Source organism: Hippopotamus amphibius, chromosome 7, assembly GCF_030028045.1.
Source record: "Hippopotamus amphibius kiboko isolate mHipAmp2 chromosome 7, mHipAmp2.hap2, whole genome shotgun sequence".
Classification (NCBI taxonomy): Eukaryota; Metazoa; Chordata; class Mammalia; order Artiodactyla; family Hippopotamidae; genus Hippopotamus; species Hippopotamus amphibius.
In genome coordinates this window covers 82073315-82086991 of record NC_080192.1, presented here as the reverse complement: position 1 = coordinate 82086991, position 13677 = coordinate 82073315, and the positions used below count along the sequence as shown (strand labels likewise).

General features: G+C 38.8%; 1 protein-coding gene across 2 annotated transcripts in view; it reads right to left on the bottom strand.

Moving 5' to 3' along the window:
• The window catches only part of MRPS9 (mitochondrial ribosomal protein S9), a 48812-nt gene extending 35430 nt beyond the window's left edge, over positions 1–13382 (bottom strand). For both annotated transcript variants that reach the window (XR_009054780.1, XM_057742631.1), the window contains exons 1-2: positions 13210–13382; positions 7960–8136 (exon numbers count right to left, since the gene is read on the bottom strand). Coding sequence is in view for 1 of the 2 variants with exons in the window: in XM_057742631.1 (XP_057598614.1) it covers positions 7960–8136; positions 13210–13344 (312 nt within the window). In the remaining variant the exon portion in view is untranslated. The remainder of the gene's footprint in view (positions 1–7959; positions 8137–13209) is intronic.
• Between the last annotated feature and the right edge of the window lie 295 nt (positions 13383–13677).

Sequence of the window (13677 nt, the reverse complement as noted above, 5' to 3'; positions counted from 1 at the left end):
CTTGAAAACAGTATTACTAGTCTAACATTTTTATTTGTTTCAGGTTTCAAGAGACCTTTTCTCAGTCTAGGAACCAGACTTTGGATGTGGCCTGTAGGTAAACACACTGGTATTCAAACATCATCAACATCCATGAACATGTACCTGAAACAGGCACAAAATCATTGCCTGACTCTGATTTAAGGTTGCTGCTGCCTTAATCTCTCAGTTTTACATTCACTCAGAAGAAAATCTGAGTCACAGGAATAGAAAACAAAGGGCATTTTCCTACAATACGTTCTAGCTTAATATTTTCTATATTAAGTTCTGGAATTTGTAGAATTCAACTTGGCAAAGTTCTCAGGTATAATGTCACATTTGAAAAAACTGTTATACATATGGCTTAGGTTCAATGGCTGGCTTGTCACAAAAACAAAAAAAAAACACATAACATAAAAAAAAACCTTGCTTCTCCCAGGGGGAAAAAAAGTGGAGTATACATTTAAGGACAAGTATAGAACCCTTTAGAAATTTATTAGACTACGTCATGGTTTACCTGAATCCCAAATAAAAAAAGTCCTGCTAAAAAAAAGAATGTAAACTTAAAAAAAAATTAATCCAAGTCAGTCACAGAGTAAAGTAATTCTCATTTGTAAACATGTTGTTTACATCTTTGGATTTTCACTAGAATACTGGTAATTCAAGTGTTCCCTCAAATGCAGGCAAAGTATTTAACTATGTTCTTAGGCTTATGTCAAAGTATAAAAGGATTGCAGACTCAATCCAGAAGGAAGCACTGGGTCAGGAATGCAATCTCTATTAATTAGGTATCCCAGCTGGGCAGTGGGTTTGCAGCTGTTAACTTGATCAATGACTTACCTAAATGTCATCTCTACTGATTCGCTTATAAATTACCAGCAAGTGAGACTAATGTACAGGTGCTAATTTATTTAAACTGTTCTCTACAGTTCTACACAGCTTTATAAACTGCATCTGGCACCTAATGTTAGCTGTCAGTTGTACTTAGACATGCCTGTCCTAACGACTCTGTTCATTAGAAGTGAGCACAAATTATGAAATATTGTGAAAAATGATACATCAAATGGAATGGGCACAGCAAATCAATTAGAGAAACTTCACACAGCATATTCACACTTAGGAGAATAAAACACTCAGGTTTCAGAAGGAGGTCTATAATACCAATTAAAAAGTAATTGGTAGACTTCAGCAGTATTATATATCAATTTGCTGGCTTTTTTCCTGAAATTCTAGAGTAATGCAGAACTTAACTTTTAATTCCCAAATAAAGACATTAGTAAATGCAAGTGCAATTCTGTATCCATAATATTTAATATAATTGAAATGTCTCCAACTTAAAATTTATAAGCTTAATTCAAAAAGGAAAATGAAAATATCAGTGGTCCTCAACTTTTTTGTGTGTTTACAGCATGATTTTGAGAAAAAGAATTTTGATGGTACATGTGAAAGGATGAAAAGACTCAGCAACAGCACACAGATTTGTCTACTCAAGCCCAGCGGTGTGTGACAATGTTTGCAGAATTCCGGGGCCCTGACCACTGGCTGGCCTTGCGCTTTGGGGCAAGATTTGAGGAAAACATTTCTGCCCCACCCCTGTTATACACGATGGGGCTATTTCTTAGTTTCCATACACAGACTCTTCTTTTGATCCAACTATATCTGCTTTACATTGAATTACAAACCCTACTCAACTCAGAGTTCATCTGACAGACTCCTCCACACAGTAACACACACTATCACAGACAAGAATACTTTTCACACACTGATCGACATCTGGGAGTCACCTGGGAAAGATTCATGGCACAAGAGCTAGGACCACGGCATTAAGATCTATTTTCAAAATATTTAGCATGTATTTGAGTCCTTTCAGCAAGATACCATATACACATACACTACGCTGCTTGTTGGAGGGACCTGTTTTTCCTCCTATCAGATATTCTGAGTGTTACCACCAGTATCAGTGATTCAGGGTGAAAGAGCAGCAGGCGGTTCCTTTCTTTTCAATATAACTTAGGAAATAAGCCAAAAATTAAACTATTTTGAAATGGAGAAAATCTATACCTGATTTCTTTTTAATATGCTATTTCACCAACTAAAAAGGGTATTTTTTCATATAAATTTAATACCATGATTGAGCATTAAATATTTTGCAAAAAAAAATATTTCTAGCAGATACACAATGCTGTAGCTTTGATAATTAAAAAACAACTTCTAAATAATGTAACTTTAAATATCAACAGTGACAAGCAGTATTATTTTTATTTGTAAACTTTACCTGTCATATTTCTTTTCATTTCACTAATCCACACCAGTACTCTTTTTTTAAAGGCTTATCAAATTAAGGGAGCACTAGCATATAAGATTAGCTAGGTGTAATCTGCACACATAAATTGTATATGCTTCACTCAGTGAGTCCAGAGGCTGGATTTTTATTCAAGCTCAACCTTCTGGAATAAAGCTGTAAACCTTGAAATCAATGCAAAAGGCCCATGAAGAGCTGAAGTAGCTGACATAAACTCATGTTTTTACTTAGTAGGAAGGGAATATGGGTCCTCATGCCGAGTCCAGTGGCTCTTGGTTTTAATTCACATGCCTAACAATGCCAGAAGGCCAGGAGGCAAAGGCGAGCAGCTAGAAGCAGAAGCAAAGACAGATACCTTGATAGGAAAGGAGACAGGGCAGAGCCAGGCCACTCAGTACAGGGACAAACACACATACGGGGATACCACAGTTTAATAACCTAACTCTAAAAAGGAAAATCCTGAGGCTCTCAAAAGTTAAATTATTCATACTCACTATATTCTACTAAGTAAGGCTGGGGAGACCGCAATTTATTTTAGAAAATGTTACCAAAAAATTTAATCTTTGAAAGTGTGGAAAAAACAGACTTTGGCTACAAAAACACCTTGTACGGTTTTTATTTCCTCAACAATAAATACCTACCCTACAAAGTTTTTATGAAGATTAAATGTGCGAATGTATATCAAGCTCCCAGACAGCATCTTGCACATATACTGGAGGTTGTCAGTAAGTGGTGGTACTTTTCAAATAACAATTAAAGCTTCTCTCATCTAGAAAATTCCCTTTTGTAGAATATCTAATTTCCTGATCATATTATTAAGAGAAAAATTACAATACCTAGTTCTAATTTATATATTAAAAGCCAACATATTATAAAAGGCATTTATGATATCTAAATACATAACAGCAACCACAGTGTTCTTCTGAAGACTATCTGGAGGCTTAAAATATTTTCCTGATTTTGAATATCAAGTTATTTAACTTTTTATCTTTAGAAATAACCATTCTGGGGCTTCCTAGGTAGAACAGTGGTGAAGAATTCGCCTGCCAATGCAGGGGACACGGGTTCAATCCCTGCTCCAGGAAGACCCCACATGCCACGGAGCAACTAAGCCCATGCGCCACAGCTATTGAGCCTGCGCTTTAGAGCCCATGATCCACAACTATTGAGCCCATGTGCCACAACTACTGAAGCCCACGCACCTAAAGCCCGTGCTCCACAACAAGAGAAGTCACCTCAATGAGGAGCCTGTGCACCACAATGAAGAGTAGCCCCCGCTCGCCGCAACCAGAGAAGACCTGTGTGCAGCAACTAAGACCCAACACAGCCAGTAAATTAATTAATTAATTAATTAAAAAAAAAAAAAAAAAAGAAGCATTTTGCCAGTATGGAAATGTTAAGTAGGACTTATCAGCTATACTGTCTCTCTTTCAGGTTATATACACAGTGAAGCCGCTTACAAAAATAATAGTTTCAAAAACGAAAACAGGAATTATAAAATGATAAATTCCCATATAATTTCAATGTTTTGGTAACAGTTGGTTGTCATCGTCCTCTTTTGCTTTTACATCTACTCAGATGCCAAAGAAGGTCCCCTAAATTTAATAAAATGCCAGAAGATTTCATTGACAAAAAGTGTGAGACTTAGTGAAGCAGATCAACCACTTGCAGGAAAGTCAAGCACAGCGGAATCACGTCACCCGTGTCAAGGAAAAGGGCTCACACTTCCACATGGGCTTTCAGACGTGAGCAAGGTGAGAAAACACACCACCCTACAGTACAGCACAACCACTGGCTGAAGTGGCTCCTGAGCAGTTACTGTTCTCAACAGGACTGCAGATCCTCCTCCCTGACATTCTGTCTCACAGAAGACGTGTGTGACCAAGGCAATCAGAAAACTAGTGACTGATTCAAGTCACAGTAGATTTTATTTATTACAATTAACAGTAATGAGAACAATAACATAATGCATTAATCTCATACTCCTTAGTTACATTCTGAGGTAGTCACGCATGTACTATTATTTTCGAGATGAGGAAACCTAATGACCGTGCTGTGACTTGTTAAACATTACAACACGAGTTAGTAACACTACAAGGACTCTCCTAATCCCAGCTTCGGCATCTTTCTACCACATCGCTTCAACAACAACAAATTTATCTTTTAAAAAAAGATTAATTTAACCACAAAATTCTACATGTTCTGCATTAATATTCCTCACAAGAAATCCAGCTTCATTTAAAAAGATTCTACATAGTATAAAGAAGTCATTGGGTGTTTTTTCATATCAATTCATGATTTCATTACTTTATTGGCTAAATCTAAGGAAGATTTTTATTATGTTCTATTAGCACAATGATACAAAATAACATTAATTTACTTTCACTATACACACACACAGTTTTAAAAGTATAGAAAAGCCATCATCTCTCACATTTACAGTGTGATGTTAAACACATCTTCTCTGGAAAACAACTCAATATTTTAAGGAGCACAACTAATAATACTGTTTCTACCTAACTGAATGACAGAATCTTCTAGATTTCTCTAAATAATGTAAAAAGGATACTCTAGATGAAGACACCAATGTGTCTGTTTTAAACCCCTTGACGAAAAAGCTTTAAACATATTTTAATATATGAAAAAAATTGTTTCAAATCTTCAATATTTTTGCCTAAATGCATTTCACAGATGATTTCAGTGATCATATTTTAGCAACTGGTTAAGTAGTAAGGAAAAACCAGTTTCTAAAATTCATAAAATAAATGGTTTAATCTGAATACAAAAGCACTTAATTTACCCACATGAAAATTATACAGCAAGCCTAGACTTTTTTGTTTTTGTTTTTTTTTTTTTTTTTTTGGCACACGGGCTTAGTTGCTCCGTGGCATGTGGGATCTTCCTGGAGCAGGGATCGAACCTGTGTCCCCTGCATTGGCAGGCAGATTCTTAACCACTGCGCCACCTAGGAAGCCCAAGCCTAGACTTTTAACTAGGTAACTGAATTAAATTATAGGTCATGTCTACTCCGTAAAAATTAAATCCTCATGAAAATAATTTTAACATCTCAAACTAGCATTCTGATTAAACATCCAAGCAATGAACTCACCACTCTAAACAACATAATTCATTTGTAATACTTATGTTGTGAAAATGTTCATCCCTTCAGACAGAATTACACAACTACTGAATGATTCTGTTTCTCTCAGTGAGCTAAATATGTTCCATGTACACCTAAAAGGCAGTGAAGAGATGCCTTAGTGGTAAAGTCATTTAGGTAGTGGGATCCTCTTGCTGAGAACAGTTACTCAGGGACACACAGGTCACAAGGAGAGAAGGGAGGACCATTTTTAAAAGCAAACAGTAATTATAAAAAATCAAAAACAGAAATACACACACAAATCCCTGGCCCAGATGCCTTCACTGATAAATTCAACCAAACATTTAAAAGAAGAATTAATAGGGCTTCCCTCGTGGTGCAGAGGTTAAGAATCTGCCTGCCAATGCAGGGGACACAGGTTCGAGCCCTGGTCTGGGAAGATCCCACATGCTGCGGAGCAACTAGGCGTGTGTGCCACAGCTACTGAGCCTGCGCTCTAGAGCCCATGTGCTACTACTGAGCCCATGTGATGCAACTACTGAAGCCCACATGCCTAGAGCCCGTGCTCTGCAACAAGAGAAGTCACCGCAATGAGAAGCCCATGCAATGAGAAGCCCACGCACTGCAATGAAGACCCAACGAAGCCAATTAATTAATTAATTAAAAAATAAAAGTCACACCACGAAACTGACCATTCACTTAAAAAAAAAAAAACCAATTCTTCACAAACTATTCCAAAAATAAAAGAGAACTTCCCAACTCATTCTGAGACCAGTATTACCCTGATATCAAAATCACAGATAGACATTACAAGTAAAGAAAAATACAGATAAGTATCAATTAGATGCAAACATGCAAACATTCTCAGCAAAATGCTCGCAAACCAATTCCAGAAACACATAAAAAAGATGACCCACCGAGACAAAGTGGGATTTACTCCAGGAACACAAGGTTGGTTTAACATCAAAATCAATTAATGCAAAAAATAATAAATAACCCATATCCTTTAAAATACAGTTAAAAATCTCTGACTCTTGTGAGTCTTACCTGACATCTAATACTTTGTTTAAAAGGGTTTGCTGTTAAGAAGTAATATTTCATTGAATAATGTTAAAAAAACAAACAAAAATCTGCATTTCCTTCCATGATTCCCAGAACAAATCTACAGGTAAAACAAGATTGTCCTTTATGATTGACTTTGTGATCTGTCATGTCATAAACTTTTTTGGGGTCTGTGTTTGTCTCTCTAGTCCTAAGGACAACATGGAGATAGTCATTACTATTTTAATTTAATAAATAAAACTTAAAAAAAATCAAGTAATGTGATATACCACACCAATTAAAGATATGCTCATCTCAATAAAAGCTAAAAAAAAAAAAAAAAAAGTTTGACAATATCCAACACCCCTTTATGATAATAACATTCAGCAAACTAGGTATGGAATAGAATCTCCAGCACCTGATAGAGAATATCTATAAAAACCCATAGCTAACATCATTCTCGATGGTGAAAGACTGAATGCTTTTTCCTAAGATCAGGAACAAGGTGAGAATGTCCACTCTCACCATTTCTACTCAGCATTGCTAGAGGTTCTAGCCAGGGTGATTAGGCAAGAAAAAGAAATAAAAGGCATTCAGACTGGAAAGAAAGAAGTAAAACTATTTCCATTTGACAGTGACATTTTGTATATAGAAAATCCTAAGAAATCCACCAAAAAACTACAAAACAATTCTATTTACAATATTTTAGAACAACTTTAAAAAGCAATTAATGCTCAGAAATAAACTTAAAAGAAATGCCAAACAAACTCTGAAAACTGGAAAACATCACTGTAAGAAATTAAATAAACAAAAAGACATCCCATGATCACAGATCAGAAGACTTAATATTAAGATGGCAATACTCCCAAAATTGATTTAGAGACTCAACACAATCCCTATCAAAATCCTAGCTGACTCTCTGAAGAAACTAACAAGCTTCTTCGAAAATTCATATGGAAATTCAAGGGGCAGAGAATAGACAAAATGACCTTGAAAAAGGACAAAGTATGAGTGCCAGGTAGAACAGGACCAGAGTTCTAATCCTCCTCTCAAATCACTTAGAACATGCCCTCAATTTGAAAATTCAAATATATAGTTAGGATGAATAAAAACTCTGGGCTTGGGATTACTTATGGGATTTTTTCGTATAAACTTACCATTTGTTTTATCATTTTGTCAGAAAGCTGAGTTTAAGACTACACAACAGGATAAATGTTTCTAAATTGTGTATAAACATTCATAGTGACTCCTGTGACCTGGAATCAAGGAAAAGTACCCATTTCTGGTTAAAATCTAAAACTCACTATACTTTATGATGCTTCAAATATAGAGTAGCATCTCTCTCTGAAACCACAGTTCCAACTTGCAAAGTAGTATAGTGGCATTTTTCCTTATTCTGACAGTCTGAGGAGAATTTACAGAGCTCAGGCTGAAGAAAAGTACTTTCAGTATTTAAAACTCTACAGCAATTACTTTTCCAAAGAGTGAATGTACTTACATCAATATCCTCTTGGGTAAAAGTTTCTGGATCTTCTCCCATCATGTTGGCTAAGTGTCTCTTTCCTATGTTGAATTCTTCAATCTGCTTTTTAATAAAATCCACTGTGTAAGTTTCACGTCTTAAGGCTGCAACATTTTTCCTTGTTACAGCTGTGGTGTGTCTTAGCCTTAATATCTAGCAGAAAATACAAATGGAAAGAAAAGATTTTAAATTAAACAATGATCTTACAGGCCACTGTCTCTAAATAAAACAAGACATTTAAACAATTGTCTTTATTATTGTACTCGATTGGCAGGAGTCTGGAGACAAGGTAAAAGTCTTGTTCAGACAACTGTTCCCTGTTGAAAGCTTGCTTTTAAAAGCCTATGCTTACAAAGTAGTTAAAACTACTAGCATTTCAACACATTAAAAATAATAATAATAAAAATAATTGCGGGTGATATGCTAACTCCGTATCTGCTACAAACATCCATATCTGATACCGACTGTATTCGAACACCACTCTCTTAAAAAGAGGAAAGTGTACATGTAGACAGAAACTAGTAAGCAAAAGACACGGACCTAGTGACTTGCATCTAATGAACAAAATACCACGAACGTGGTAGAACATCACTTCTGAGATTAGGTTACAAAAACACTCTCTTTCCCCTTTTTTATCCTCTCTTGATCAACCTGTGGGAAGCAAGACATGGTGAGCTGCCCTCCAGAGCTCCACAGGGCAAGAACTGAGGGTTGCCCTGACCAATAGCCAGCCCAATAGCTGGCAAGGATGTGAATGTGTGGGCAGTGAACTTCCACCCCCGGTCAGAGATGACTGTAGCCACAGCCAAAACCTGGGCCGCTGCCTTACGGGAGACCCTGAACAGAAGGCCCAGCGTAAACTGTGCCTGGAATCCTGACCCAGAAACTGTGAGAGAAATACCTGTTGTTGCAGGCTGCTAAGTCTGGGTGTAATCTGTTACACAGCACAAAATATCTCACCATTTAGCACCCCAATTACAACAATAGAGCAGAGGACAAGAAAGTTCACTTATCCTGTTTTATAAGGAAAGAGAGGTGGGAATGATGGGCATACCTATTACCAAGCTTTCCTTAAACAAGAACTTTTTACAGGGCATGAGGAAAATGCAAATTTTAATGTCCCAGTATTTTCCATAATTAAAGCAACGAAGGACACACTAAATCTATCCTTAAAAGGACAAGATGAGACCTCAAAGGGTGTTATGCCACCAAAGGGGTTTTCTTTTCTATTGCTAATAAACTGGAATTTTTAAAAATTCAAAAATTATCTGGGGGAAAACACAACTAACTTACAGAGCTGTATAAAGTATCTGATATAAATGCCAATTTTTAAATTTGCTTTTCAAAGAGTTTTTTTAGCAATTGCCAGTATTGTTAAGACCCTACTGTAAACCAACTGGATGCTGTGATAAATACAGAACACTATAACCTCCAGTAGCCCACAAGTTGAGAGATGAAAAGAACAGATCCTTAAGACAGAGGCAACATTTTCACAATAAAAGCAAAATATACAAGGGCTATGCCATCAAATGTCATCCATCATTCTTCTCTGACAGACGGTGCAATTCAACAAAGGCATATTGGCTCAGTAAAAATTGAATGTTTAAGCACTAAGAAAGTGCTTAGTATAAAATAGAGGGCATGCTGACGTTTGTAGTAATAGTTTTCAAAATAGAAACTGGTCTACTGTTTTTTCTTATTATGAAAGTCATAAATATTACAGAAAGCTAAATTGGCATTCTTACATAAAATTATATTGATAGGCATTAAGAATTCATAGGTAACCTTTGTATTCCACCATGACTGTCAACCACTTATAATAAAGCCAAAACTACTTTCATTTGTGACAGGTTAAAAAAAAAATTCAAGTATCTTCGCATAGCAAAACACTTTCTAATCCTGTCTCACCAATTCTTTTTTTTTTTTTTTTGGCTGCGTTAGGTGTTTGTTGCTGCACACGGGCTTTCTCTAGTTGCAGCAAGCAGGGGCTACTCTTTCATTGTGGTGTGTGGTGGCTTCTCTTGTTGCAGAGCAAGGGCTCTAGATATGTGGGCTTCAGCAGTTGTGGCTTGAGGGCTCTAGAGCGCAGGCTCAGTAGTCGTGGCACAGGGGCTTTAGTTGCTCCTCGGCATGTGGGATCTTCCTGGACCAGGGATGTAACCTGTGTCCCCTGCATTGGCAGGTGGATTCTTAACCACTGCTCTACCAGGGAAGTCCCGCTCACCAATTATTATACCAATTATAACTGCTATAACCAATTATTTGTTGTTGCCAGAATTCACTGACTGTATGTCTCTGTCCCTTGTGTACCTATTACATCTTCCTAGAACAGAATATCTCTCTTCTCTCATATAACTCCTCACTGACTCTCCCATCACTTCCTCTGAAAAGCTGCCTACCACTCTACCCACTGCAACTCATTTGTATCAGGCACTGCACTTCTGTGCTCTTCTGTATTTATCTCTGTAAATCTCTCAGTACACTGTGTGTAGACCCTTGATATTCATGGGTTTAAAACCAGAAAAATTTGGCCATTCACGAGTAATAGTCCCTCCTCCACTCCAAATTTGGGATACTCAAATATCTGCACTTGAACTGAGGCATTAGTATGAAATATGTATGCCCCAACTCTGGTATGCAGGGGAAAACCTGCTTGCAGGGCTTCCCAACTGAGTACCCAGGAGCCAAAGCTAAGTAGATCTTGTCTCTTTTTCCTTTTGCATCAGTGTCTCTCAAACATTTTTGACTGTAACCCACAGTAATAGCTTCTGCTTACATCACTACCTAGGACACACTTAACAAAACGCAAAAATACCCTGTATAAATGCACTTTGACTATTATAACTATCCTATTCTCTCCAGTCCCTTCTTTAACCTCTTAAAGAGATTTCACAACTAATGGGTTATGACCCAAACTAAACAAAACAAAAAACAGGTGTAGCATTTCAGCAACTAATGAAGTGATTAAGAACTCTGCTGTTTTAGGAAACATGGCTCCTAAGAGAAATACACAGATTAATACTGGCGATGGAAGTGAAGAAACATTAATATTTAAGACAGACAAGCTCTGTGCCAGGAAAAAAGCTTTATAAATGTCTTTAGCCATAGAGAAGGAACCATTAAGGGTCTGTAAGTGGGGTCAGTTAAGTCTTTCAGTTGTATCTGAGCTGTACTGCACGTGCTAACATGTGTACTGTGGTGGTATGCAGGAATCTGGGAATGCAGCAATCTCAGGACCATCCCTTGAGAGCGCTAAGGGTCGATACCATCTAGTAATTGTTTGACTTCAATGATTTGTTTACTTTCCAGTGCCTGGCTGAAGTGAAGTGCTCAGTAAACATTTGCCATACGGATGAAAAAGAAAAAAGCTTTATTTCGAGTGGTCAGGGAGATGAATTAAAGTAACAAGGAGAAATCATTTTTCACCCACTTTACCAAAAAAATAATACCACCTCATGCAGGTGGAAAGAAGGGCACACTCACAGATCTACCATGGACTGTGAATTGCTACAGCCTCTCTGGAGAACTATGTGGAAATACCTATTAAATGTCTACTGAGAAGTACACACCCTTTGCAGCAATCACCTCACAACTGGGACTCTCTCTTACAGAAATAAAAGCATCAGGTAGAAGATATGTGATGCAGTAAGAATTACACCAGAATGTTTACTGAACACTTTATTAGTGGGAAGAAAAAGGAAACAAAACAAATACCCATCAAGTGTTAAATTAACTTTGATACATTCATACCACAGAACATTAGGCAGCAGTTAGACACATAATAGGTGAGGTGGAGAGACCTCACCATACACGTAAGTTAAACAAGCAAAATGTAGAGCAGAATCCATTTTTTGAAAGTATGCATATGCTCGTATGTCTGTATATGATTAAAAGAACATAAAGACAAGAAGGATACACACATTCAGGTTTGGGAGTTACAGGGAGGGAGAAAAAGTTAACAACTCTCTGCCACCTCCCCCACACTAAGTGTCAACAATAAAAACACTGTGTATGCTACAGTCCTTTTCATAGAAAATTACCTGTATACAGAAAGGATATGCTCAAAAAAAATGCACGAATAAAAACTTCCAGCCTATTTTCCAGTTAAAAAACAATAAAAACAAATGTTTGATGGATAAATGAATGGATGGATTGGTTGATCTGAGTTAAAACATAAAAGAAGAATTTTTTAAAAGTATTCCTTCTTCCAATGTAGTTTTTGATGATAGTACTTGACTTCTTTACAATATCTGGTAGTGTTAATCACTTTCCCTCCTTGAAGCATTCTCCTGTTTTCTGACTCCACACTGCCTGGTCCCCACCCCCTATTTCTTTGGCAGGTCATTCTCAATCTCTTGGGGGCTCCTCTTTCTCTACTGTTTGTCCTTCAGGGTCCGGTTCCTCTGCTTATTCCTCATTCAATAAATAGACCTCCCCTAAATGATCTGATTCATTTCCCAAACCTCAATTACCATCAAGGTAACAGGGGACTTGTAAGTCAGCTTTCTTCTTGAACTACAGACTTACCTCTCTATGGGTCTACTGGAAATCGCCACTTGGACATCCCAAATATAACTATATAATAAACACAATTATATCCAAAACTGAGCTCGCTTTCTTCCCTCTCAAATCTTGTTCCTCCTACTCAGATGCCATGTCAGTAAATGGCATCGTCACGCAATCAGCTGTTAAGCTAGAATCCTGGCTTTCCACTGCCCTCAGGATTAAATTCAATTTACAAGTTCTGGTATCCATCTCTCCAGAGACAAAGTACCGGGAAAATTTAGAAAACGGAAACTGCAGAGATGCAAGACACTTTAAAAACGTCATTCTCTCGCCTCTCCACTGTGCAACTTTCTGCATGAGGTCTTCGGGCCACTACATGAGTCCAGTTCTCATCCTCCTCCTCCCTCTGGACCACGGGCTCGTGGGCAGCGCGCGACCCATCACCCACCCAGGCGGCAGGTCAAGCGAGGGGTCGCTCTAGTTCCGTCTCAGATAACGTCCCCTCCACTGCACCCCGCGAAAAACAGCAACAACTTCTAGGGTGGGCACTGCAAAGCAATTCCCCTCCTTTTTTTTTTTTTTTTTCCCTCAGACCTCTGCTGAGCACCTAAGACCCCAGGGGCCCGTCTGAGGGCGCGGAGACGCCAGCGGACGGTGGCGGCGGCGGCTCCACATCCGCGCACTATGGGGACCAGCACTCCCACCTCTCCCAGGCCTTACCTGGCATCCGGTACTCTTCTGCAGCTCAGCAGCCGCGGCTTTCCAAAGGCCCTGTCCCCGGGCAAAGCTAACCCTACCCCCAAGAAAAAGCCGGTAGGAAGCAGCTGCGCCACAAGACACACAGGGGGCCGCCATGTTAGCTGCAGGAGGCGCGGACAGGAGGGCGAAGGGGCAGGGCCTGCGGCGTGCGCAGGCGCCGACGGGCTCCGGGTCCTCGAGGTTGCCGGGAAGAGGCGGTGGAGCAGGGGGCGTGTCCCGCGGCCGGAGCATCCTCTTCGCTGCTTGTAGTCAAGCCGCTTGCAGAGTCTCCTTGGAACGGCTTCTACTTGGCTGTCTCGCCGCCCCTTCGGCCCCAGATCCCCTCTGCCCTAGCGCCGGGTGTCTTCGTGCCCGTCATCACCCAGCTCCTCTCCCAGCTCAGTAGGACCGAGCTCCATGTCTCTGCTCCCAGCAGATCCCTTCCTGGCG